Source organism: Acanthaster planci, linkage group LG05 (genome assembly GCF_054643075.1).
Source record: "Acanthaster planci isolate LZ-2023a linkage group LG05, COTS_SCS, whole genome shotgun sequence".
Classification (NCBI taxonomy): domain Eukaryota; kingdom Metazoa; phylum Echinodermata; class Asteroidea; order Valvatida; family Acanthasteridae; genus Acanthaster; species Acanthaster planci.
This window is the reverse complement of record NC_141781.1, coordinates 9,266,537-9,290,228: the sequence shown is the minus strand read 5'-3', so window position 1 is coordinate 9,290,228 and position 23,692 is coordinate 9,266,537. Positions and strand designations below refer to the sequence as shown.

General features: G+C 42.1%; 3 protein-coding genes across 6 annotated transcripts in view; 2 read left to right on the top strand and 1 right to left on the bottom strand.

Moving 5' to 3' along the window:
• LOC110987077 (methyl-CpG-binding domain protein 2-like) overlaps window positions 1-4,711 on the bottom strand; it is a 31,573-nt gene extending 26,862 nt beyond the window's left edge. The window contains exons 1-4 of the mRNA XM_022249500.2: window positions 4,532-4,711; window positions 2,561-2,718; window positions 903-1,045; window positions 123-213 (exon numbers count right to left, since the gene is read on the bottom strand). Coding sequence (XP_022105192.1) covers window positions 123-213; window positions 903-1,045; window positions 2,561-2,718; window positions 4,532-4,644 — 505 coding nt within the window. The 5' untranslated portion in view covers window positions 4,645-4,711. The remainder of the gene's footprint in view (window positions 1-122; window positions 214-902; window positions 1,046-2,560; window positions 2,719-4,531) is intronic.
• A 146-nt stretch (window positions 4,712-4,857) lies between these two features.
• LOC110987078 (uncharacterized) lies at window positions 4,858-10,938 on the top strand. Of its 3 annotated transcripts, none has more exons than XM_022249501.2 (7): window positions 4,858-4,982; window positions 7,212-7,377; window positions 7,705-7,786; window positions 8,430-8,569; window positions 8,877-9,147; window positions 9,582-9,664; window positions 10,228-10,938. In XM_022249501.2, the coding sequence occupies exons 2-7, from the start codon at window positions 7,299-7,301 to the stop codon at window positions 10,359-10,361; spliced, it is 789 nt and encodes a 262-aa protein (XP_022105193.2). In that variant the 5' UTR covers window positions 4,858-4,982; window positions 7,212-7,298; the 3' UTR covers window positions 10,362-10,938. The 3 variants fall into 3 exon arrangements, with proteins under 3 accessions (XP_022105193.2, XP_022105194.2, XP_086993237.1); XM_022249502.2 differs by having other exon boundaries at window positions 4,916-4,957; XM_087137111.1 differs by lacking the exon at window positions 4,858-4,982 and adding an exon at window positions 5,050-5,129.
• Window positions 10,939-12,745: 1,807 nt separating this feature from the next.
• The window catches only part of LOC110987074 (neuronal acetylcholine receptor subunit alpha-7-like), a 34,937-nt gene continuing 23,990 nt past the window's right edge, over window positions 12,746-23,692 (top strand). Inside the window, exons 1-2 of one of the 2 annotated variants that reach the window (XM_022249496.2) lie at window positions 12,746-14,082; window positions 18,152-18,193. In XM_022249496.2, the coding sequence (XP_022105188.1) occupies window positions 14,007-14,082; window positions 18,152-18,193 (118 nt within the window). In that variant the 5' untranslated portion in view covers window positions 12,746-14,006. Of the gene's footprint in view, window positions 14,083-16,185; window positions 16,760-18,151; window positions 18,194-23,692 lie in introns of those variants that run through there. The other variant, XM_087136759.1, reaches the window with a different exon arrangement.

Genomic DNA, 23,692 nt, shown 5'->3' with positions numbered 1-23,692 from the left:
TTAGCCTAAAACACCATGAAATTGTGTTTGTCAGCAAAATTTTCTGCTGAAGCAAGCACAGCTTTTCTGCTGCTAAGCAGCACCATGAAATGGGGCTCGGGTATGACCCTTTCTCCACTTACCAAAGAGCCCTTCAGGAAGCTCCATGGACTGTAGGATTTCCTCTTCGATGTCGCATGCATGCATCCCTTGCAGTCGCTTCTCCCAGAAAAGCTGAAGGACCATAAAAGAAGAGAATCAAGACAGAGAAAGGTGCTCAGAGTATCCGCCCTGAGGTGAGGTGCACCCTCACCGGCGAAAGACAGACGATACCAAGTTTTCCAACCGGGTTCTTGCATGCGTTCAGCGTGCACGCAAAGAACACACAATCTAGACTCAAATCGCACGAAGTTACAGCTCATGAGGTCACCCCAGAGTTCAAAAAAGGAAAATTTTACTGCGCAGATTTAAAATTCAAATGAAACAAAAAAACTGTAAAAGTATATCAAAATGAGTTTTATTTTTCAAAAGCCACTGATCTGCTTTTTAAAATTAAAATTTTTTTAAATTTAAAATTTAATTACTGCCGTTTCAAAAGATGTTATGTTTGAACGAGACTCTTCAGAGGTCAGGGTTCATGCATAATGTGCATGACATTTTCGTGTCCCTGTTACACCTGACCTTTATTATTGGACAATTATTTGAAATATGACCGGAATTTATTTCAAACTACTACTATTTGTTTGGCAGGTAAAATTCATCCCTCTTGGAAAGAGGAAAGTGTGTTCTAAACTCAAAAAATCATGTCAGATGTAATAACAGGGACACCCAAAAAATGGACCCCTAATTTCTGGAATGATATATTTCAGATTTACATGAAATGCCTAAATGTCAGCTCTAGACTATATGTTCAAGTGACGTACCTGTCTTGGTGTTTCCTTGGTGTCCTGTTTGGGGTCTGCCTTGATGCGATTGGCTGCATGATTGGTCTTCAACGTAACAGGCTGCTTGAAGATAGACGCTGTCTGTCGGATAGGCAGGACCAAGCTGATGTCGTGTCGCGTACCTGTAGAGAGGACACGTTACAGGTTTCCATTTTTAGAGGCAGACATTCCAGCAAGAGAGTTGTACTTCTCTGATTGAGCAATGTAAATGACCGGAAGATGTATGAACGGCATGAAGTGAACATACATTTTGGCCTCTCTGCCAGTTACTGGCAGCTCAAGGGGACTGGGCTTCAGTTTCAAGTAGAACATCCCTTACAAATTGATGTCTCCTAACCTTAACCCTCAGCACCAATACAGTATGCACAAGTGCCCACAGTCACTCTTTTGCATGTGTTTTCTATATGGAACACAAACATGCACAGGTTCAGTGTGTACACAGTTAGTTGCCCGCACAAAATGACCCAGGGTCTTTTGTGCAGTCCTCTTCACTGCATTTGGTTTGCTGCACAATTATGCACATGAAATAATGAAGCACAGTTCTTGGGCAGCACAAAAGTGCAATCTGATATTCCTGTGAGGGACAGTTGGTGCAGTGCACAACATGACACAGCTGTGCTTCTTTGAGCTGTTTACCAACTGACCCAAAGAGTGACTTCAGCATAGGAGGGTTAATCATTATTTTATAACTGCATAACACCACACTTCTCCTTCGTCACTCTGACATAACTCTGACTACATAGCCCTCTCATTAACTTGCAGGCTTTGATCTTTACAGCGGCCACTTGGCCGACGTGCCCCTCTTCAATGACTGATCATTGAAGAGGGCTATGTCGGCCAAGTTGCCGCTGTAAAGATCGAGGCCTTTTAGGCCTCCATATATTTAAAGTTGTATTCAACTTTCAAGTTACCGTTTAGCGCTAGCATTTCTGTCAACGGCTGGCCAGCTGCACCAAGCACTATTTTTTTTGCACGGACTCGTTTTGTATCACCCTGTAGACAATATGGTATGGCAACCATATCAATGTAGTTGAGTTTTGCAACTCTAAAAACGTCGCACCTGACTACTTTTATACACAGACTGGTTATAAGTTGCGGCACAAAATTACACATTCTGCACCGATTGGATTCTGTACATTGCACATACAGAGACCGAGTCGCTATTATTTTTGGGTTTCGGACAGGAGTGAGACCCAGTCTATTTTTCCTCGCTATTTTACTGGATGCTTGGATGAATTTTTGATACTGACCATCCTCAATTCTCCAAAATCCTGTGGGGTTTTGCAGGATTGTGAAGGATTGAGGATAATCCTAAAATAGTAAGACCGACTGTGAAGGATGCATTGTGTCAAGGTTGTGGGTCAGACCCTGCGTTGTTCATGCTCAGCCGTGCCTAAAATTCTGTCTAGATTGTGTAAGAAATCATCCATACTGCTCAAGGATATCATTCCCACTGTCTCAACACAAAAATGGAAGTGATTATTGGAGGATTTTGAATGGCTGAGGAGGGTGCCTAGAAAAAGCCCGCGGGGATTAGCGTCAATGTACCAATGATTACCCCCGGTAGGGGCAACTGCATGGGCAGTGGTTACATTTAATTGTACCCTATATTGCTCCCAACGATGTTTCCTGCGTACCTTTGTTGTAATCATAATGGATGTTCTTCAGTCGTTTACTCTTTCGAACTCCCGACGTCAGAAGCTTGCCCGTCCGGAAATCAAAGGAGGTCAAATCGATGGCATCGCCGAGGAACCTTGCGAGTTGGGGCTTGCTACGGAACTTCCGGCCACACGGGCTGCATGATAAACAACTCAAGTTTGTATTGAAAAAAAACAAACACTTTGTTCTCCCACACGTGTACATCATGCTATATATATCATTTCATCTTTTTTCGAGCCAATTGCAGATTATTAAACTACCACAAAAAATCTATGAAGTGGACATTTTGCCATGAACCAGTCCCACGCTTTCTCTTATAAAGCCAGCATGGTACAAGCACTGCACAGTGCCCTCAAGAGTACCGGTACAGGTACATGTAGCAGGTCAATATCATTAATGAAAAAATCCTGGCGAGACACACCACCCCGAGTTAGAATCTCAGCAATGCACTTTCAAAAAGTTATTCGTTTTTCCCTGTAAAGTCACAGCAGTAAAACTGATTATTTCAAATTGAACCCATTGCAGTGTTGTAGGATATATCATAAATCTATAGAGGTTCTGCATGGCAGCCATCTTTCCGGTAACTACTTTTGTTGCGGAGGGATAGTACAAAAGGTATACTCATCGGTATCCCTGTGGAACAAAAGCTCTTACTGGAAAAATAGATACCATGCAGAACCTGTATAAACTACTCTTGGTACATCCCATGTCCCATCAAAGTCACAACAACGTAAGCTTAAGATAGTGTATACATTTACCCATCATCGGCAAAAATTATCTATATGGTATATTAGCAGACTACATGTAGAGAGTGCCCTCTTTGATGCATTTACATGCATTTATTAAATTGCCTCCAGATTTGAGTGAGGTCTCTGGTCTAGTGGATAGTGCACACATCTTGAGATCACGTGACACGCTCCCAGCTGGGTTAGATTCAAAGCGATTAAACCTTTTTTCTTCCCCCAAAATTATATCCATTCTTCTGAAACTGACTCCAACACTTATTTACCGAGTTTTCATTTTTTTGATTTACAGCTTCGGAAGATTTTGTTTTTAAGGGAAAAGAAGTCAAAAATTGTAAATGGTCTGATTCCCACCTTGTGACAAGGACTAGGCCTAGGCATATGTTGGCGCAGAACCAGACTTAGATTTGTCACAGTAAGATTTGTCAGCACAAGTACCCGGCAAAGTGCATTGATAGGCCTACATGTAGGTAGGGCCTTGGCTACAGCGGGCCCTATAAACATGACAATATTAATGAAAAAGATCGTGAAAATTAATTGAAGGGCAGTCTACATATTGTTTATTATTTCATCATTAAAAATCCTGAAGTTTCACTGTATTTTATGGGTAAGAAAACAATTTGACTGAACCAGTCGCATCGACCCGGTCGCAGCCAGGTCCTGGGGCAATCGGCATGAACCACAACTTCACAAGTGTTTTTACTTTAAAAAGTTATGTTTTTGGTTACAACATGCTATTCAATATGTTCAATTACCTTTCAAATAACACTTAATGATGAGTTCAATTGCTTGTAATGTCCTGATCAATTAAGATATCTCAATAATTTTGGTGTCACTGTGTAGGATTTTTCAAGCTCTTTCCAGTGGTACTAATTGCATTGGTACCTGTATATTGGTTCACTTTGTCCTACCCTAAACTTAATCATGTTAAACAGTCAGACGGTTAATATCTGCATTAGAAAAACATTCATGTCCTGAAGCTTTACCCAGGTAGGTTATGGCCAAACAGTAGGCCTACCACAACAAGCAAGGTTAATCCGTGCCCATCATCAGATCATGACGATGCCGCGACAGGTCCCCGGACCGGGCCTAAACAGTGCAGTATGTATCACTCAGACACTGTACCCGTATATCACGTATGCATGTATGTAGCGTTAAGTTAACAAGTTTGATAAAACCAAGCTAAAACTAAGATGTTTAATTTACCTGTGATAATAAACATCTGTTTTTCCAGCAGAAAGACCGGATTTTCTTATCACCTCCTCCCTCCTCCAACCTTTTGGCAAAAAGGGCACTTCTTCTGTCTTTTTCTTCTCCATTTTGTAACCAACATGCACTTGGTTCCACAGCACAGGGGTCGACGTGCGCACTCAAGATGTTTTCCACATCCGCGTAAAAAATGCGGGTGGAATTCCCTTTAGTCAAATCGGAGGATACAAACTTCCAGATAAATTGAAAATGTGGCCTATTAAAATGCAACCTAAATCTTACCAAGGAAAATGACCAAAGAATTCGAAAGAAATGAAATGTACTTCTCAGTTGAGTAGGAATATTTACTGTCTGAAAGGTCGGAAATACAAAGAGTGATGGGATAATCAAGATGGCAGCCCCCATGAACTCCGAGTAGCACCTGTGTGTACAACACAAATCGTGGCGGGTATTTCAAAAGAAAATTTTCTAATACTTATGAATACAGACAATATTTGTCTGAAATGTAATGTAGATCTTTGCCAGATTTTGTGTGCATGCATACACGCTAATTAGGCCTGGGTCCGGAAAAATTTGAAAACTTAGGCCTAGGCCAGTACTAGTAGTAGTAGTAGTACTATTTTTTAGGCCATAGACCTGAACCAGTGTAAACTGTAAACAATAAATTAGCCTAAAAAGTACAGGCCCGTCAATTACTAAGACGGCTAAGTTGAAAGTTTTATTCTTCATTCATTAGGCCTACTTGGACAAGTTGGTCATGTTGGTTTTTGGTACAGTCATGACAGTGATTACATGTACCTAAAAAGTATTGTGCACCCATCCAAGCAAAGGGAATCAACCTTGAAATGCATTTATAGGTCAGTCTCATGGCCTTCAGTTAGGCCTAAGGCTAATTTGTTTCTCGTCAGCACCCACATGTGATTTTTGCCCTACCCCCAGAACTGTGGGGTCTGATGTCCACCCCACTCCTACGAATGTTCTGAGGTAACTTGTGCTCCACATCAAAATATTTCACTGGTCATTATTTTTGAAACAAATCGGCAAAGCTTGAAGAAAATCCATACTTCCAATTATTTGAATACATTGAAAGTTATGTTCTGGCAGCCTCAATCATCAGAACACAAAAAATCTGGAGCCTGAATGTCCGTGGGCACCTTGTCAGCCTAGCGGGGCAGGGTATTATTTTCCATGATAAAAATAAATGAATAATGAAAAAAACCTGAGAAAGACTTCCATAATCAGACAACACTAGTTTGCCCCAATAACTGCCGTCAGAAAGTGATTTTCTGAAAAGTGAAACTTAAAAAATTCGGAAGCGTTTACTTCGAAAACACTAAAGGTTTTTTCAGACTTGACTCATAGGTTTGTGCACAGGGGCACCAACCTGCATTTAAATTTAAAAACCCCTGACGAGAAACAATCTATCAAATTTTGTTGGCGTAACCTTCCTCCATGACCTAACCATGGAAAACGGACACAGAAGGAGTTTGGACTGCCTAGGCTATAACATCTGGCAAATCTTTCTCGCTTGCTCGATATGTCCATAGCCAGAGCACAGTGAGCACTGACAATGCACCATCTATTTCACAACCACGAGACCCCCCTGTGCTGTATGATCACTACAGCAATTTTTCCCTGGTAATCTGCATCCTTAAAATTTTGTGTACTAAAGTAAAGGAAATTAAATATTCGTGCATTTGTTGGTGCTCGGTATGACCTCATAGCAACGTCAAATTGAATGTTTGCGCAGTTGCTTGTGTTAGGCCATGTGCTGTAAATGTTCATGTGCAGTCATTGAACTTCATGAACAATTTGTTCTTGAGTTAGTTTTGGAATAAATATCCAAGTCGTTTTATTTGAATCATTTATATTTACGGCATTTATGCAAAACTTTATTTTACAAGATCTCATGATCACTCCTTGCATGATGAAATCGTGCATTTTGTTCCTTATAAACTTAGCTTTCTAGTGGTGGTCAACATGTTATTGGCCAGTCTTTGGCAAATTGTACCAAGTCTTTGAAATCTGATGTTTTGGAGGGAGAAGAATTTACCTTGCATGGACAATGGAACAGTGTATCAAAACAAAAAAAGTTTATTCACGAAGGCTAAAGTAGGTATAACATCAGGGATTTCTCTCTCTCCATTTCTTGGTCACAGCAATAACTTGTAGTTTAATTGCAAGTAAAGCACCGCAAATATCACATGGATATTACTGGTTCCACTTGTCCGGCTAAGCAGCAGGGGAGTAATCAGGCATTCTTGAAATGCTTTCTATTATGTGTCTGATTCGGTGATGATCGTTGAGCACTCTTAAGTGCCAGAGTTGTAATTCCTTCTGTGTTCTTCCCCCGTGGTCTAGCTTAGTCGTTGGACTTCAGATTTATGTACACCTATTATTAACGTTATGCAACGATAAATCCCACATTTCAAGGGCATGCAACATTAGGGGTAGGTATGCCTACCCCCGGAACTGTGGGTAAGGGATGGGTTTTAGAGAATGGTACATCAAAGACAAAGCCCATCGAATGTACACTTTAAAAAGAATGATGCTCCAAAGGGTATGCAGTCACCAGGACAGTCAGGTGACCTAAAATAATTACTTGACTGAGGGGAAGATGAAGGAGAGGATCGTCAATTTTTGAAATTTTGTTTAACTGGGCAATTTTTTTTCAAAGTTTTCTTCCTTCAGAGCCAGAAGTCAGCTTAACCCTTGGACAGTCAAACCGGCTCTCAGGAGCTCATTAGCTCTTTGTTTCGTAAGAATGGACAAGCAACCAGTCTTCAACAATCTAACTGCCTGGTTTGCAAGAAGTGTTTCAGCTCGAAGAAGAACTCTGTGGGGTTAGATTGTTCATTTTTTAAAAAGATGTGTCAGAAGTTTAGCAAGAAAAAGAGCTTGATATTTGAAAGACTGATTGTGAACAAAACCTGCCATTTCAAACTAATTTCTTTCTCCCAAAGGCTTTTAATTGAACGTAAAGTGCAGGGTTTTTGTTTCACATGTAGAGACGAACTATGACTTATTGTAAATGTGTATACATATGGTTTCTGACTAGAGTCTCTTAAAAGGCTTTCCACAAAGTTTATATAACAATTCACTTACTTATTTCCAACAAATTTGTCACGAGGTGGTAAAAAGTATTTAATGTGTGTTAATGTTGCTTTCAGTGAAGCATGGGGGAAAGGTAGTCAGCATTCCCGATGCACAGTTTATTTTCAGTCAAGATGTGGAGGACTGGGACACAGAAAGGTGAGAAAAGCCACCAAACAGTACGGTGTGTGTATTCATCCAATACGTCGCTGAGATTTCGACTGAATGGGCATGAAAGTGATTGCTATTTGCACGAGCGTGATAAAACATTGATTTGAATGTAACCAGCATCAGTTGGGCAACAGCTCCCCTTACTAACTTTGAGTAAGTTGGATTCACCACTTTCCTTATTTAACCCAATCAACTCATGCGGGATGAGCCGAGTGCCAAGGGTGCAGCTGTGTCAAACATTCCATACATGGGAAGCTGGTTCAATTGAAAATGTAATCACGTAGCTATTAAATTGATTTTTTGTGAATGCATTTTAACCTTTCATTAATCTCTGGTTTTTGGAATAACTTACACATCAAACGCTCTTTGAAAGTTATGTTTCCCCTGAATAGTTAGCTGAAATTATTTATAAGTGCCATATGCAGTTCCCTGAAAATTTTGCAGTTAAAAACGAGCACCTGCTTCATTACTCTCCGATTAAATACTATTATGCCATCTCAGTGGGACCAATCATCAAGAAAATTGACTGTGGGTAAACTGAACCACCCTTTTCCCACAAAAAGACTGGACTGATTTCTCCAGAACAAGTCAAATACACGTAGTGATAGGCACCTCGTCCATGTACCCTCAGTTTGTTCAAGACGGAGGACTATCTGATTGGCTGCCTGACCGTGTTCCATGCTGGATTCATAGATGCCTGTCTTAAGAACAACAGTGCCCACAAGACCACCATCGGCAAATACCTCCTCCTGCCTAAAGATGCCCCAAAAGGTAACGAGATAAAGAGATAATTTTCATGAATCTCCTCTCCCTTAGATTTTGTCATTTGACTGGCTGAAAGCATGCCACTGTCTTCACACTTTTTTTTCCTCATATTACCTTTCACCCATCCCAAAAATTACTACCACAGGGAGGTGCTGTACTCACGTCAGCCAAAACACGAACTTGATACAGTTGAAGCCCTATGTCAGTAAATAATGCAGTTGCACTCTTGTCAGTATTTTTTACAGCTTTAAGAAATATTTATCCCTCTCAGTTTGAGATCTGGAACATCTCATTTTATTCACATTCTGCACAGTTCTACATGGCATCCTAATCCCAGAGGATAAACCACCAGCAGTAAGTCCAAGAAAATCACCTGCAAAGTCTGCAACAGGAGATGGAGCAAGCCCAAGGGATAGGGCGACACCTGCAATGACACAGAATGGAGAGATGGGAGATCCCTTGCCTGAGGGAGGGGATAATGCATGCAGCGAAAGAACTGGCAGTGGAGACAGGCAGGCTGTTGCACCCACTGGAACCCAATCAGCCAATGGTACACAGCATGAAACAATGCACGAACAGAGGAGGTATGTGTGAATTGAGGAAATTATGGAATCCTTTAAATTTTGTTTGTCAAATTTTCAGGCTTCCATTGTTTGCCTACATCCACTGCCAACAGTGAAAATGTGATTTCATTGTGAACATTATTTAAAAAATTGTTAATGAAGTAAAACTGGCTTTTATCGCGTAGATTTCACAACAGGCTGAGCCCGCAATTTGTAGTGTCTGCCAATCACGATTTCATACGAAATTGACATTCTCCTGGTTCAGTTCTTTTGACTGATGTAGAATTGGTCTCAAGGTCAGCCTTGGAGGGGCTGGTTGTTTTCAGGATGTAGGAGTTGGGAAAAGGATGATGCACGTAGAGGGGAAGCACAGGTGCTTCAGAGGGCAGGTTCACTCGGGTCCTGAGAGAGCAAGTATGTACATGTATTGAATGCTTGTCTTGCCTCTTTAACAGGAGTGCAGACAGAACTGAAGAATGCAGATCTGACAGCAAAGACCACTCTACAAGGAGGCATTCCCACAAAATCGATTCGGCAGGTATGTGAGCCTCTTCAGAGCATTGATTTAAACTTGTTGTCCATGTGAAGACAAGTAACGGGGGGTGCAGCACTCATTACAGAAGCATTCAACCAGCTGCTGTTCAATGTTGTTTGAAAAAAATCACTGGCTGGCTTTCATTGGTTGACGATTCAAACCACCGTCTTGCTGACATTTAGAACTCTTGGACAGAATTGCACTCAAAACTGTTATTGCAGCAACGTCAAACCAGTAACTACTGATACATTTATTCTGCAATTCATGTTTTTTATATTTTGATGAAGATCTTCTTAATGATTATAACTTGCAAATTCATTGAAAAATGACACTCAAACTTGCTTGCAAATGTTAAAATCTGTGATTTCAAAGGAAACCATGTCCCCATCATGAAAAGGGTAACAGACAGTTTTTACAAAGCAAAAGGGTGTTTCTGACTGAGGCTTAAAAGTTGAAAACTTGGATTTTGGACATTAAATCCTAATTAGCCCTTTCCCAGTAGATAGGTCCTGGACACTGTCACTTGTTAATTATATTCTGTTTCTCCCCCTACCCAACTGGTATAGATTTTCCCAAATTCCAGGATATCGACATTACAAAGATTCCTCACGTGAAAGATTTACCGAAGGTGACCGGACCCATTGTGGACTTTGTGATCGGGAGAAATGGCTTTGGTGTGCAGAAGATGATGGACACCTAGCTGTGATGCAACTGAGTTGCTAGATTGGTTGGAATTCTAGGATGCCTGGAAATAGTTCAAACAATGTCATTTTTCCCAGTTGAATTGACTTAAATTAGGACGCTGCTTTTTAACAGTGGCATTTTCATTTTGAAATAAAGGTGAAAAATGGCTGGTTTTTTTGGTTGGAAATAGTATAAATTATTTATACATACATGTAATATTCATTTGTAAGAACCATTCCTAAGTATGTTTGCATCATTCATGCATAATATTGTATGAATATTCATGTTCTAGTTCATTGGCTCATTCTTGTATAGTGAATTGTTCATCTGGTATCAGTTATCCATGGTCCAGTTTGTTTTCATTTATCAGGTTTGTTCACTAATAGTTCCCCTAATAGAGTGCTCATAGCACACTAATGGACATTTCGCATATTGAATGGAGTAATTTATAATATTAGATGTTGTGTATTGTTTTGGAATAATATATTTGAAATTGTAAATGTTTTTAGTCCAAGTTGTAAATACAAAATGTAATTTTGCCACAAGGCCTTGCGTGGCGGATTTTAACATTAAACTGTGTTCATCAAAAAGGAGGTTGGTGGTGGTTTTCTTTTTTGGGGGGGAAGACATTTTGTTTCGAACTGCATGCTCTGAACTATCTGATTGAACGGGGCGCATCGAAAACGAAAGTCAGTTCTTTAGGGCGTGTATTCTTGTCACTGTGGAAAACTGAAGCGGGCTATGGTTGAGCATGAATCCGTTACGCGGTATTCGCACTGCTCTTATTTCAAACCCCAGTTTGTGCTTTTTCTATAATTTCTATAAGCACCATATTCTTCCCTTTTGCCTTGAAGTATGGCCTACATATAACACTCGGCCCGTCTCGTCTGAAGAGCGGCTCAGGTTATCAGATAAAAAACGGAAATCACACCAGGACTTTGGCTGATGTGATTACATCCCCTCAAGTCACGTCTGCCCTGGAGAGCCTGAGGAGTCTTGTAGCCGCAGACCTTCGATAATACTGGAACATCAGCTGAATAAATGTTTGAAGTATCGTGAGGAATGTTAATGGGGTAATGTTTTATCAGGCGGACACTTCGTCATGCCTGATGTGTGGCAAGTCAGCTTGTATTTTTTATGATACCTTTTGCTGAAGTACAGATTAGAACATATGCGATCGGATTGCTTATTGCTTCTTTTATTAAATATATTGATACAACTGTGGCTATATCCCGAGATCTTGACAAATTAAATTAAACAAATGAAGTGTTAGGCACATTACACTCCAGCCATCCACTAGATAAACTGACTTTGGCGCCGACTCAGATTGCACAATCAACTCTAGATGAAAGTAAGTACATTTGAATTTGAAAATGGAACTGTGTTCAAAGCTTGGGGGGTGGAATTCCAACAGAACCATTCTCGGGGAAAATATCGTTTTTGTTTTATCTCTTTAGATTAACTGTGACTTGCCATTTCGTATACAGTGAATGCATGGAGCAATTCGGTTATTTGATGTCATGAAACTAGGGCCTAGTGGCCACTTTCTAGATTTCCAATTTTGGGAATTGAGCCCACTTATGAAAATGATCGAGGGACCGGCAAAGCACCACCTTTAGTTTATATAAAAACTAAACTAAAATCTAAAAGCAAATTTTCAGTTTTACAATAGCGCTGGGATACTCTCTAGATTATAGGCCTGATGACCTTTCTGCCCACTTTCGGGATCAGCCTCTTTCCCAACCTGGAAATTTTGGTTCTGGATGCGTGCTTAGTTAGGTAGACGTCAGTTCCTCCGTTTGTGATTGGTGATTTAAAAGAGCTCCAACTGAGGACCCACCCGGCCCAATTATTTAGTAAGCTTGAGGGAAGTCTGGAAATGCGAAGTATTGTGGATGAGTTAAATGTTGTTGAGAAATCTATGCAATTATGAATGCTCATCGGAAATGGCAGTCCCCACAAGAGCGCATTGGGACGACGGTGGATACGAGCAAAACATAGCTGGTCCGCTAATTGCGCCCTCTGTTGGCAACTTTATTTTACATTTACGTTTTTGGTGGAAATCTAAAGGCATTTTCGCCTGGGTTGCCGGCGGGGGGTGCTTTGATATTGACGCCACTTAATACCAACGTGGTACTGCACTTTTCCTTTAACAAACATGAAAATTTGACGGCAGTTTAAGTGTGCTAGTATGCATTCAGTGGTATTCCTTCTTCGAATTAACTTATTTGGTGCGTGATCTCGGTGAGATACGTGGTTCGCTTGTCACCCACAGCCCTTACAGAGAGTTGGGAATTAGGGTGAATAATGTTGTGAAGGAGATAATGTCATAGCTGTGGACGCGCAAAGCATTATGGGTTACTTGCTGTCCTAATCCAAGCATGTGCTTTCAGTGCACTCGTGTCATGTACTCATGAAAGTGTTTACCAGTGAATTGTCCGAATGCATTTTGTCCAGTGAATGCTTGTTAATATTACATCATGCATTGGCCCTTCTCGGCGTCCTGTGAGGGCGTTGGGTGACTAACGAAAATACATAGTGAAATGGAAAATGGGCCTGCCTAGTTATGTTTTGTTGATATGTATGTAACGACACCGTGAGGAACGCGCCTGCGCCAGACAGGTTCCCAGACCACAACACGGGACTTTCTCTGTCGAGATAGCAGGTACTTCCACGACGTAGGAGGAATGTATGTTTCCGTTGGTCAGTTCTTTGCTCTATGGTTGGAGAGTTGCGGTTCAATGTTCTACGGGTGGCAGTTACTAGTTGTTGAATGATCTTATTTGCGTCTTCACGGTTGAGTTACTGAACACGACACTACGCAATTTTCCGGACCCAAGTATCGGGAATGCGAGACCTCATTTACCCGACGAATCGTGATGCTGGGCGGTACCGGTAATAAAAACGTCATCTCACGCAGTCCTATCATCAGGCGGATCGTTAGTAAATCGGCAATCATAACTTTCCCCTGCGCCACATACAGCTGATGATCGGCCAAATTCAAGCCGTTTGCAACGGTAGCAAACTCTGGCCCGGCAGCACGTGAACGTACCTGGCACACATACGTACACACGGTCGTGTGGCCGTGGGCAACCTGAGTGAAATCAGCTTGTTAGCTATCGGCACTCGGCAAGCTGGACTGATTTTGCTCTCAACTCACAACCCAAGCTTAGTGTCGCCGATTGCTTGAGAAGTTGGGGCTAACCAAAATTAACTTCCTCCATTTCATACTGAATATCATCACTTGGGTACGAACGTGTATCTACATTAAATTTTAATAATCTTCATTCCACTTCCCGTAACTGCAAAACATTGTAGTGGCCTTTCTAATGAATACAAAATATGTATGTGTCCCCGAGTGGCAATGCTGACGGTCTAGTAGCTGCTGGGTCCATGTACCGATTTGCCACAGCTGTAAGCGTGCATCGCGCGTCGGACTTTTCTTAGATTATAAATTGGTACCGACCGGCAGCCTGCCAGCAACCTAACCCAGTTCGCCTCTGCATCTACACCGGCAACAAGCTCGTGAAATTTAGCGCCAGAACAGCTCTGATTTTACGCCGCACGTCATGTGTTAACTTCGGTGCGTGCCCACGCGTAAGTGTCGTACATGAGTGTCCGTCTACCTAAGATAGCAAGATAGCAGTTGAGTTGCTGAAGGATGTTAGGACCCGTTAACTTCAGGATGATGGCATGTACAGCCATTCTAACAGTTTTGGTTCTGCCGTATTTACAAGGTGAGTGACTCACTTTTAATGAACTGAAGTAAAGTATTTTCAAGATGTACTTTGTGTCAGAGAGATATTAATTTTAATTACGGGTTTTGCCCTTACCCGATGTTTGCTCATAAACCCTGTATACTCAGTGCTTGTCCGAGAGTTGCGATAAAGCTTCACAAGCTTACTCGGGTGGGACTCGAACCCACGACCTCCTGCTTACTACTGCAGACGCCTTAACCGGCTCTCGGACAAGTATACAGTGTTTATGAACATTCGTCGGGTAAGGGCAAAACCGTAATTAAAATTAATATCTCCCCGACACAAAGTACAACTTGAAAATAGTTTGCGGTACCCACAGATACGTCTAACTCGACCGGCCGTCCGACCCCGGCAAGCTCGATGGTCGAGTGGTTAAGACCTCTGCACGAGTAAGCAGGGGGTCGTGGGTTCGAGTCCCACCCGAGTAAAGACAAGCACCGAGTGTGCAGTGTTTATGAAGTAAAGCACCGGTACTTTCTTTATAATTGTGCACGAATGGTGTTGTTTGCGTAGAGAACAGCTGCTCTCTCCATTACGCTATCACACTTCGAATTCACTTTGGATTTCGTTATTAAACAATTGTTACCCACTTACATCTGCTACCATGTGTGCACATCACTGTAAAAAACGTTGGTCGAAACAGTGTTGGGCATTTGTTATTTGCCCAACCTTGGTTAACGCTACCGCATTTTTGGTCAATTATCCGTCACTGTTGGTCAAACATTGACCAAACATTGGGAAGAATTTGCCCAAAGGTTGCTAAGTTGACATTTTTACCAACATTTGGCAAAATATCAACCCCAAAATGACCAAGCTTTTTACAGTGACGTAGACATTATAATACATTAACGTTTGTAATGGCTCGCCAGCTGGCTAGAGAAACTTTCTGAAACTTATTCACGACTCTCCCAATTTATAAGCTCCAGAAATAAATCAGGATGTAAGATTTAATTTATGTGGACCAAATTTTTCCATTATTACTATACATCAAATTTGATCATAAATGTTCAACTGTTTTGGTTTGTAATTTTCGTGCTCCGGAGTCTACGGTGTACTTATTTGAGATTCAGATTTACGGTTATTGTTGGAGGAGTTTTGTGAAACAAGAACCCAATTACAGCCATTTGAAGTTGGCGTAAGCTGAGATGTTTTGGTCAACGCATCGACAACATCTTCACCGAGATCTGTCACTCTGACTCGGCGGTGGTGTCACTGTTCCACCCTCCACGCCACTTGGTAGCCGCGGCCGCTGGAATAAAAAATACCCCAAGGCCGAACGCGATCAAGTGCGATGTACAATGCAGATGCAGACCAATTATGCATTCGGGGGAGACGGAGCGTGGTGCTCCCTTACAGGAACCAACATGGAGGAACTCGGCGTGGCCGTACTTCTGCAAAACAGATCTTTTGCCTGACCGGTGATGGAGTGATTATGCACGTTTATCTCGAAGCGTGTGGGATGTTTTTTTTCCTTCTTCCTTCTCCTTCCCGACGTGTGCATGGTATCAAGCAGTGTTTTTACATGGTTTGAATTATGCACTGAAGAGGTGCACATTCTTAAATGTCTGCTTCTTCACTGGCTTGATTTCGGCTACCGTTTGGGATGGATCAAAGTCAAGGAGGGATGACGGCAACACCACTGAAACAAGAGATAATCACGAAGTCGCTCACAGATAAGTGAGTTTATGTAACTGCTTGGACAAAGTTGATTGAGTGTGAACTTTATATGGCACCTAGTCCATACAGCGCACGCAACACTGTCGTGCAACACCGTACAATGTCAAGGATAAGAAAATAACACCTTTACAATTAAGCAGTCATTCTGGACAAAGCATTTGAAAAGAATGAAAAAAAAAAACAGCAAACACGGTGAACTGGAATGTTGTTACAAGAGAGAAGAATTACTTCCTTCTTTTGCCTTTTCCTGTTTTGTTTGTTTGTTGCGGTTGGCTTGGGCATGGGTCGGGGAACGACAGCACTCAGGGTCGGTGGTTTTCACAGTCGTCACCAAATTGTTGTCTGACATGGGTTTAATACAAAATGGAACGTGGTTCTGTTATATACCAGGCTGAGAGGCGCCACGGACTATATAGCCAGCAAAAAAGCATTGTATTGGATAAGTTTTCCCTCTGGTTAACAGCACAGAAAAAGCAGTTGCTCATAAGGCCAACGTTGATCTGGTTTCATCTTCCGTGAAACCATGGAGCTGTGAAAAAGGAATAACGACCATCTGAATGTACTTCTGTTTCCTACTGGATAGTGGATGCCAATTTATCACAACCTCTTTCCCGTAGCTAATTCTGGTTCATCAATTCACATTACACGGGCGCCGAGAGACAAACAGTTTGAATGTGGTTTCCCCAAGGTCAGAAGAAAATGACCACCGGTTAAATTCGAACATCGTCCCTCAAACGAATCACAAACCAGCCTCATCCAGCTTAGTTCCATAGGGACTCAATCCTGAATCAGGGTAGGCCGAGAGGAACGTCCGATATTTGACAGAACGGTGATGGACGATTCCTCAGAAAATGATCGTGAAGTTGCAAATGAAGTTGTGATCAGGGCTGGATTAAGTGTCCTGCCGGCCCCAGTCACCAGTGCTCCGGTATAGGCCTGGGCCAGTATTCCTTGTGTTCGTGTTGATGATGAAGCTGGAGTAAGTAATGAACTTAAAGTATAATTTGACGGATTCTTCTGTAACAGTTAATGGAATCCATTCTTTGCAAGTCCTGCATTTCGTCAGTCGTTCGATTCAGTGCTGGAGACGATATACATGTAGTCTGTATTTCTGACCGATGCTTAGATGTTAGTGGAATTTAATAACAGTGTTTGATTTGATTAAAGGCGTTCAAATCACGCGGACATTGTCTCATAAAAAGGCGATGTGCTCCCTTTGAGGTAGTAATAAACTCGTTTCCAACTTGGCCCTGGTTTGACAAGTGTCGCAACCGTGCAAAATGACACCAGTCACACCATACATTCCATAGGAATTGGAATATAGCAGCCAAGTCCTTCCCTTTCTCTTTTTACCTGTGAAAGTGTCCGTTTTTGCAGTTGTCAAACTTGAATTTTGAGAGTGTTTTTCAAGCTCATACTCAGGGTGGTAAAGTGAGGGCACGACTTTGCCTTCAACAATGGGCAGGGTTGAACAGCCAGGCCGACACACTAGTTGATTTTCACTGTTCGATCCTATCTTTTTGAGAACGAGGAAATAATTGCCATTTTCGGACGCTGTCTTTGCTATGTAGGTTCTGAAGAAGCGTTTGGATTTTGTTTTTTTTTTGGGGGGGCCTTCAGCTCGTAGATTTCTCACATTCATTTTCCTCGCCCCAATATGAAAACTTTTTCCTTTTCGTGTGATTTTTAAATGCTTTTATTATTGGGATAGTAATGTACGAGAAATTCCACATGAAAGGAACATCGCAACTCTTGTAGCTACTAATGATTAATCACCATCAACCGCGGAGCCACAGATTAACAGGCTTGCGCTTTTTCTGTCCACAACTAAATTGACTGAAATTTGTAGTTGATATTTAAACAGCCGACCTTCCTTTTTTCTTTTTTGTCTTGGGGTAATTTAATTTGAAGTGCAAGCCCCCCCCCAAAAAAAAACCGAGGACCTCAGCTTGACACAGATTGCATCCAAGCCTTCCGCAGAATGGACTCGAAAGGGGGGGGGGGTTGTGAGAGCTATGTCGGGATTGTCCGCACTCTTTGTGATAGTGATGGGTCGACTACACATGCATTGTTTTTCAGCTATCACATAAGGGACCCAAATCTTTCAAATTGTTTCAGCTGCAAAGTCCATGCACGTAAGCCTAAGAGCGCTGCAGAAGAAAACACAATTATAATTGTATTGGCTTTTTTAACTGTATGTTTTCGAACGTTTCTCCCGTTCGTATAGTATTTTGAAATTTTGTTGGTTTTGTCTGGACACATAGCCGCTCTCTTCCTCCAAATACGGAGAATGCATAGGCCCTACCCCTTTTCTCAAGAAAAAAACAAAAAGTGTGAGTACCATGTTAATCTTTTTTCTTCTTCCCGACAGTGGCTTTTGCAAAGGACAGCGGAGAACCACATTTTGTAAACGGTAAGTTTATTTCTTTCACATTGGATTTTTAATTTGCCTCCAGCTCCAAGAGATTTTATCGAATGATGCCGAGAATGGTCTTTGCAAGATGGTAATGTCCCTTTCACACTCTGGCAACGACCAGGAAGACTCGGCTACGTCGTAAAATTTCATTAAACCTTTACTAGGACGGGATGAAACGAGGAAAATTGGGCGGAAAAATTGTTCGTTCAAGACCGTAGAGTAGGTTGTCAAGTTGCTGGCACGTGTGTGAAGTTGGCATTACTTTCTCGGCACGATTAAACTGAGTGTGAGTCCCGACTCCACTAAGATGCAATCGGACCGTTTGACGATGTAAAAGACTTCGATACGATCGAACTACGACATTATCAGGGTATACGATAGTAATACGTTGTTTCTGTTTGTACAACGTGTGGGGTATGCCTGTAATAAGCTGTCGTCACGTCTCCGAGCATTTCCTTCATATATTGACTGAAACACTGCAACCCCATCAATTCTCCGGTGGGGAACGCCATCAAATTCTTCCTAATTAAGCTGCGCTTGTGCCACGGCTATAAAGATCTACGTTGCTAATACGCCAAGATTACGCGTATGCCGTCTTTACTGGGTTGTTAATACGCTGTCACTGCCACTTGAGGCCACTAGGCCTACAACCCTGCTACCTAACTTCAGAGCATGCTCCCAAATTTTTCCCTACCTCCCCGTCCTTAAAGACCCTACCACCTTGCTGTCAGTCCCCATTCATTTCTTACTACGATGTATAAGATCTCACCACGACTGGCCACGCTCTCCCGATTTCTTAGGACGTAGCACGATAGTGTTTGAGTTTGACGGGCACAGCAACTCTGTAGAGACCCCAAATTAGTTCTTTTAGACCGAACTATACCTCCTGTTTTACAAATCATTCCAATCAATTAATCAATATGCAAATATCCTCCATGAGCCAGTGCAGAATAACTGATCAATAACTTTTTTTTCTGGTAGGACAACCGGAATTGTGCATCAGTTGTCTTTAAAACCGCCCCGACGAGACCCCCCATAATTACAATTTACGTTCGCCAGTGAAACATGGCCCGCAGCGTTAAAGGAAGCAAAGATGATTAATCTCGAACCAGGTTGGAGAAGTCAGAGGTGTGTTGTAATTTTCCGAAAGGAGCCAAAGAAATCGGGGCCGAGTTTTTCTCAACGAGGCGTGACTCGGTTATCACGACTGCTCTTGCTAAATCAAAGCAAATTAACTCATCACGCCAGCCGAGCGTGGTCGTCGGAATTAAACGCCGTCAAGTTCAAAGGAAAAGACACCACCAAACTTTTCGAGTTCACGAGGCAATCTGCCTGAAGACCCCAAATATATTATCCTTGAGGCGTTGGCTATAATCTGTTGTTTCATTTGTCCACTGATCTTCCAGAGAAAAGTTACGGTTTATTAAACACTGCGACAAATCGGGGACTGGAAATGGCCGCAATAGGAGCTGTTAATTTTAGGCGGATGAAAGTGACTGTGTGCCTGCATGTTATTGCTTGGGATTCTTCAAAGCAAAACAAGCCTGAAATTTCATGCGCATATTTCCTTATGAGCGGCATTCTCAACCAAAAACAACATGAATTTTATTACTGGGTCATAAATTTGCCATTGCGTGTACAAGCTTCGTTTACCAGTGTGACTGGTACGGCGGACTGAGTCACTGATCCCTTCATGAAGACTTGATTGATAAACCCATAAACACGTGGGTCCAGTTTTAATCAGTGGAGGAATTAAATCCTTCAAAACATGTCTTGTGCGCCATGTTGGAATGAAGCAATAAAGAGAAAGACAAACGAATTTGGTCGTGGAAATTGATCTGAGTAAACGCATACACGTGTTATACCAAAAGTGAACCAATCTGATTTCACTGTAGGTGGGCACCAATCAGTGGCCGTTGGAATATGTGCCAAGCAAACCACCACGCCAAGGTCATGCGCTGTACTGTGACCGATAATTAACGACGGGCATCACGAATTATTCACGCAAATTACATCAAGGGCCCCTTTAAGCGCGAGAGAGTGAGAAACCTGCCGTCCATCTTCAGTCTTGTTTACGATGCCGTCAGGACAGCGAGCTTAGAGACACCTATTGCTCGACGGGTTCAACCCCGGCAACCTCCTTCCCCCTTCTCCCCCTTTTATTAATTTAGCCAGCCGCCTATGAATAACGGACTTTTCATATCTGATCTGTTTCACCACTCGCTCGTCGTCGTCGTCCGGGCACCTCCAGATCATTAACAGGCCCAATCGGATCGGGGCATTGACGGGTCACTGATTTCTACTCTCTCCTCCGTCTCAATCCGTCCCGTCATCCAAGTTCAAATTGCATTAGAGAGACGTATGTATATAAAGGCCTATAGTGTACGCGTATTATACACAAGCCCATTACCGAGATTCTATCTTATTTGTCTGGTGAGGCCACATGGAGCTAGGACCCCTACCAACAGGACCTTTGGCTGTACAGTTGAGCTTGCTTTCGCTCACTCGGCAGCAAGGGTGGAACCAGAACCCCTCTTTGGGAAGGGTCAACATTCTTCGAGCAGGAAACATTTGGGAATTTCTTCATTTAACGTTGTATGGGCTGCGTGTTCTCGGAGTGAGGCTAAATTTGGAGGCTTTTCTCTTGTTTGGGGGGGGGGAATGAAGGAAAATAACAGAGTCCCCAAATTGCTTCCCTTTGTGGTGTAAACCCACCCCCGTTTTGGGGGTGGGGTGGGGTGTATGACTCCCTTAGATCTGCAAATACTCTGCGATTTCAGCGCACACCGTAATAAGAAAATGCACAGGTTGGCTCCAAGAACACTAACAATGTAATTTATATTACTTATGATGGAAGGGGGCCATACTAAGAAATGGTGGTCTCGTGTGCATGGGAAAAATAACGATTATAATGTTTTTTACAGAGCACTAAAAATTCCACTTAAATTAGAAACTAATAGCAAAAATGATTTAATGGGATTTTCTGCAGAAAAAAATGAACAAAGCCAGAAAACCTGAGAGAAAATGATCATCAAAGTCACACCCCTGTATACGCTCAATGGCCCGCTCACAAGCCTCTTGCCGCCGAGACCATTTGTGCACATGCGTGCAAAATTATGAATTTATTATTGAAGAGGTCTATGAAGGAGAGCCCCCCCAAAAAAAAATTCCAATGAAATTTTTTCCCTAACTGTCTTTTTGAAATTACAATCTGAACTTGTTTAAAAATCAACCCCCTTTTAAAAATTTTATGTCTCCACATTTTTCTTTCAAAAATTGGTTTCACGATCCATCTTATGTAACGCACTGGAGTCAATTGCATTGTTTCCAGTTATCTCATTACAATACCGAAGATCTGATTTAATTTTCAAAGATAATTAATGCACTCACTATGGACAGCATCCTTATTTAACTTTTCGTGGAAAGCGTGACTTGCGGTCGGGTGTCCTAAAAATGCGCACGGGTATTTTAATGATTCAAAACGATATTTAATTGCTGCACTCGCAATATCTGTGTTTAGCTAGGCGGAGGGTGATGTGATCCGTGTTGGGGAAGGGTTGCTATACCACCTCGATGAGGCTGCATATTAGTTAAGTCAAGTGGCTTATCCATAATGCAACGCCTCTTGCAAGATTGAATTCGTAGAGTCGCTAATGAACGAATGAGCCCCGTGAGGAAATGTATGGAATACATTAATTGTCGGGGTCTACGGAGGCAGGATGGTCAACGGCCGTCCCAGTTAATGGCCGATGATGGCCGCCTCGGCGGTCAAGCTTTCGCTACAGGCCTGTCTTTCGCTAAAGTCACTGTGATGCTCTTACCTAAGGATTTAGAAAAGAGCAACCTTCAAAGTACATGTGTTGAAAACCACCCAGGTAATGTAAAAACACTGAATTATCAAAAAAATGACAATGATGATATCTTCCCTTTAATTCCGCAGAACGTGAGTAAGCAATTTAGGACAAAGCTGCCGCTAAAATATTCATTTGAATTTACTCCAAACCGCAGTGTGGCAACCGGTGGAAATGGCGCTCTACATTAATCAATGGGTCTACAGTTGCTAAAGTTACAACCATTATACACGTAGTTCGAAAATGGTAACAATTCTCGGTTGTTCATTCCCTACTGGCCGCTAATAGGTTTTTGCTGACATTCATGCATGACCAAACGCAAAATTCGTATCGAAATAGTTCTTGACTGTGTTTAGCCGCATTAAACATGAATAATTTTTCAACTCATCTGAATTCTTTTTGTGCATTTAACATAACTTTTAGTCGTTTTCATGCGTTAATTCTGTTTAAAATATTCAGATGTGCTGTACAATACAGGTATAAGGAATATGAAAGATATTATTATGAAGAAAATTCCTCATAATTTTAGAAAAAGAAATGGAATGCATGCATAATTTTGACAAACGCAAACATTCGTGGAGGTAACTGAAAGATCCCCTACACAAGCAAAATCCGATTACCTTGCTAGTATGGTCGTACCAAAACCGTTTGGACAGCACAACTAAAGTTTCCACAAGGTGTGCAAAATTGACCTATGCGAAAAGCAGCCACCTCGACGCAAATTCGATTTAGTCGAAACCAAGACGGGCAAATTATACACACTTACAATCGGAACTCCGGCGGGCGAACGGATCGATCGGTGGAGACAGCGTGATGGGCCACAGCGCGAATTATGTCTGAATCACCATGCTGTATACTTAGTCAATTCTTTGCTATATGGCAAAACTAGGGTCGCTGGGGCCCGCTTTTCATGAATGAAACTGTGATATCCTGACAAGTCTCGGTGATTGAGAGCCAAAGATACTGCGCGGCATAAAAGACCAAGAAGTCATTACAATGTGGTGTTTCTATCATAAGATGTCAATTATGTCAACTTGGCAAAGAATACTCCGTCTCCGTACCCCAAACGTAAACTTACATGCCAGCCTGTTACTTCTGGACGTATGAAGATTTCAGACAGAAATTGGTGGTTTGGGTTTCAAAAAGGGTTATCTACATTGTACCTCGTAATGTTTACATAGTTACAGCATGTACCGGCGTTTTGACTACCGGTACTTTGGTACAGTTCTTGAGCTTGGTTGCACTGCATAAATGAAATTGGCTCCGAAAGAACCATCTCCTCTAGGAATAATGACGTCATATGTGTTGTCTCCGTTCCAGATCGCGTTTTAAAGTCGGAAAATCCCAATTTCAATGAGGCTTCCCATTACAACTGATAGGGTTTTTGAAGTCGATCCTTGGTCTTTGCTATAGTGCGGTGTGGCGCTTATTTCTCTTCGTTTTCGCAATCCGCTGGATTTGCGCAGTGGCCAGTTTTTTCTTCCATAGTCGGGATCGGATGGTGGCGAGGGTGGTTTGTAAATTGAAAGCCGAAGGTTATGATACAGTTTTCCATTTGTCTCGAGTAATGAGCAGGAGGCATCGTCCTCGGGCTGGGGGCAGGGGAGGTTTCTGTCCTCCCCCCCCCATCGATTGCCATCGGTGT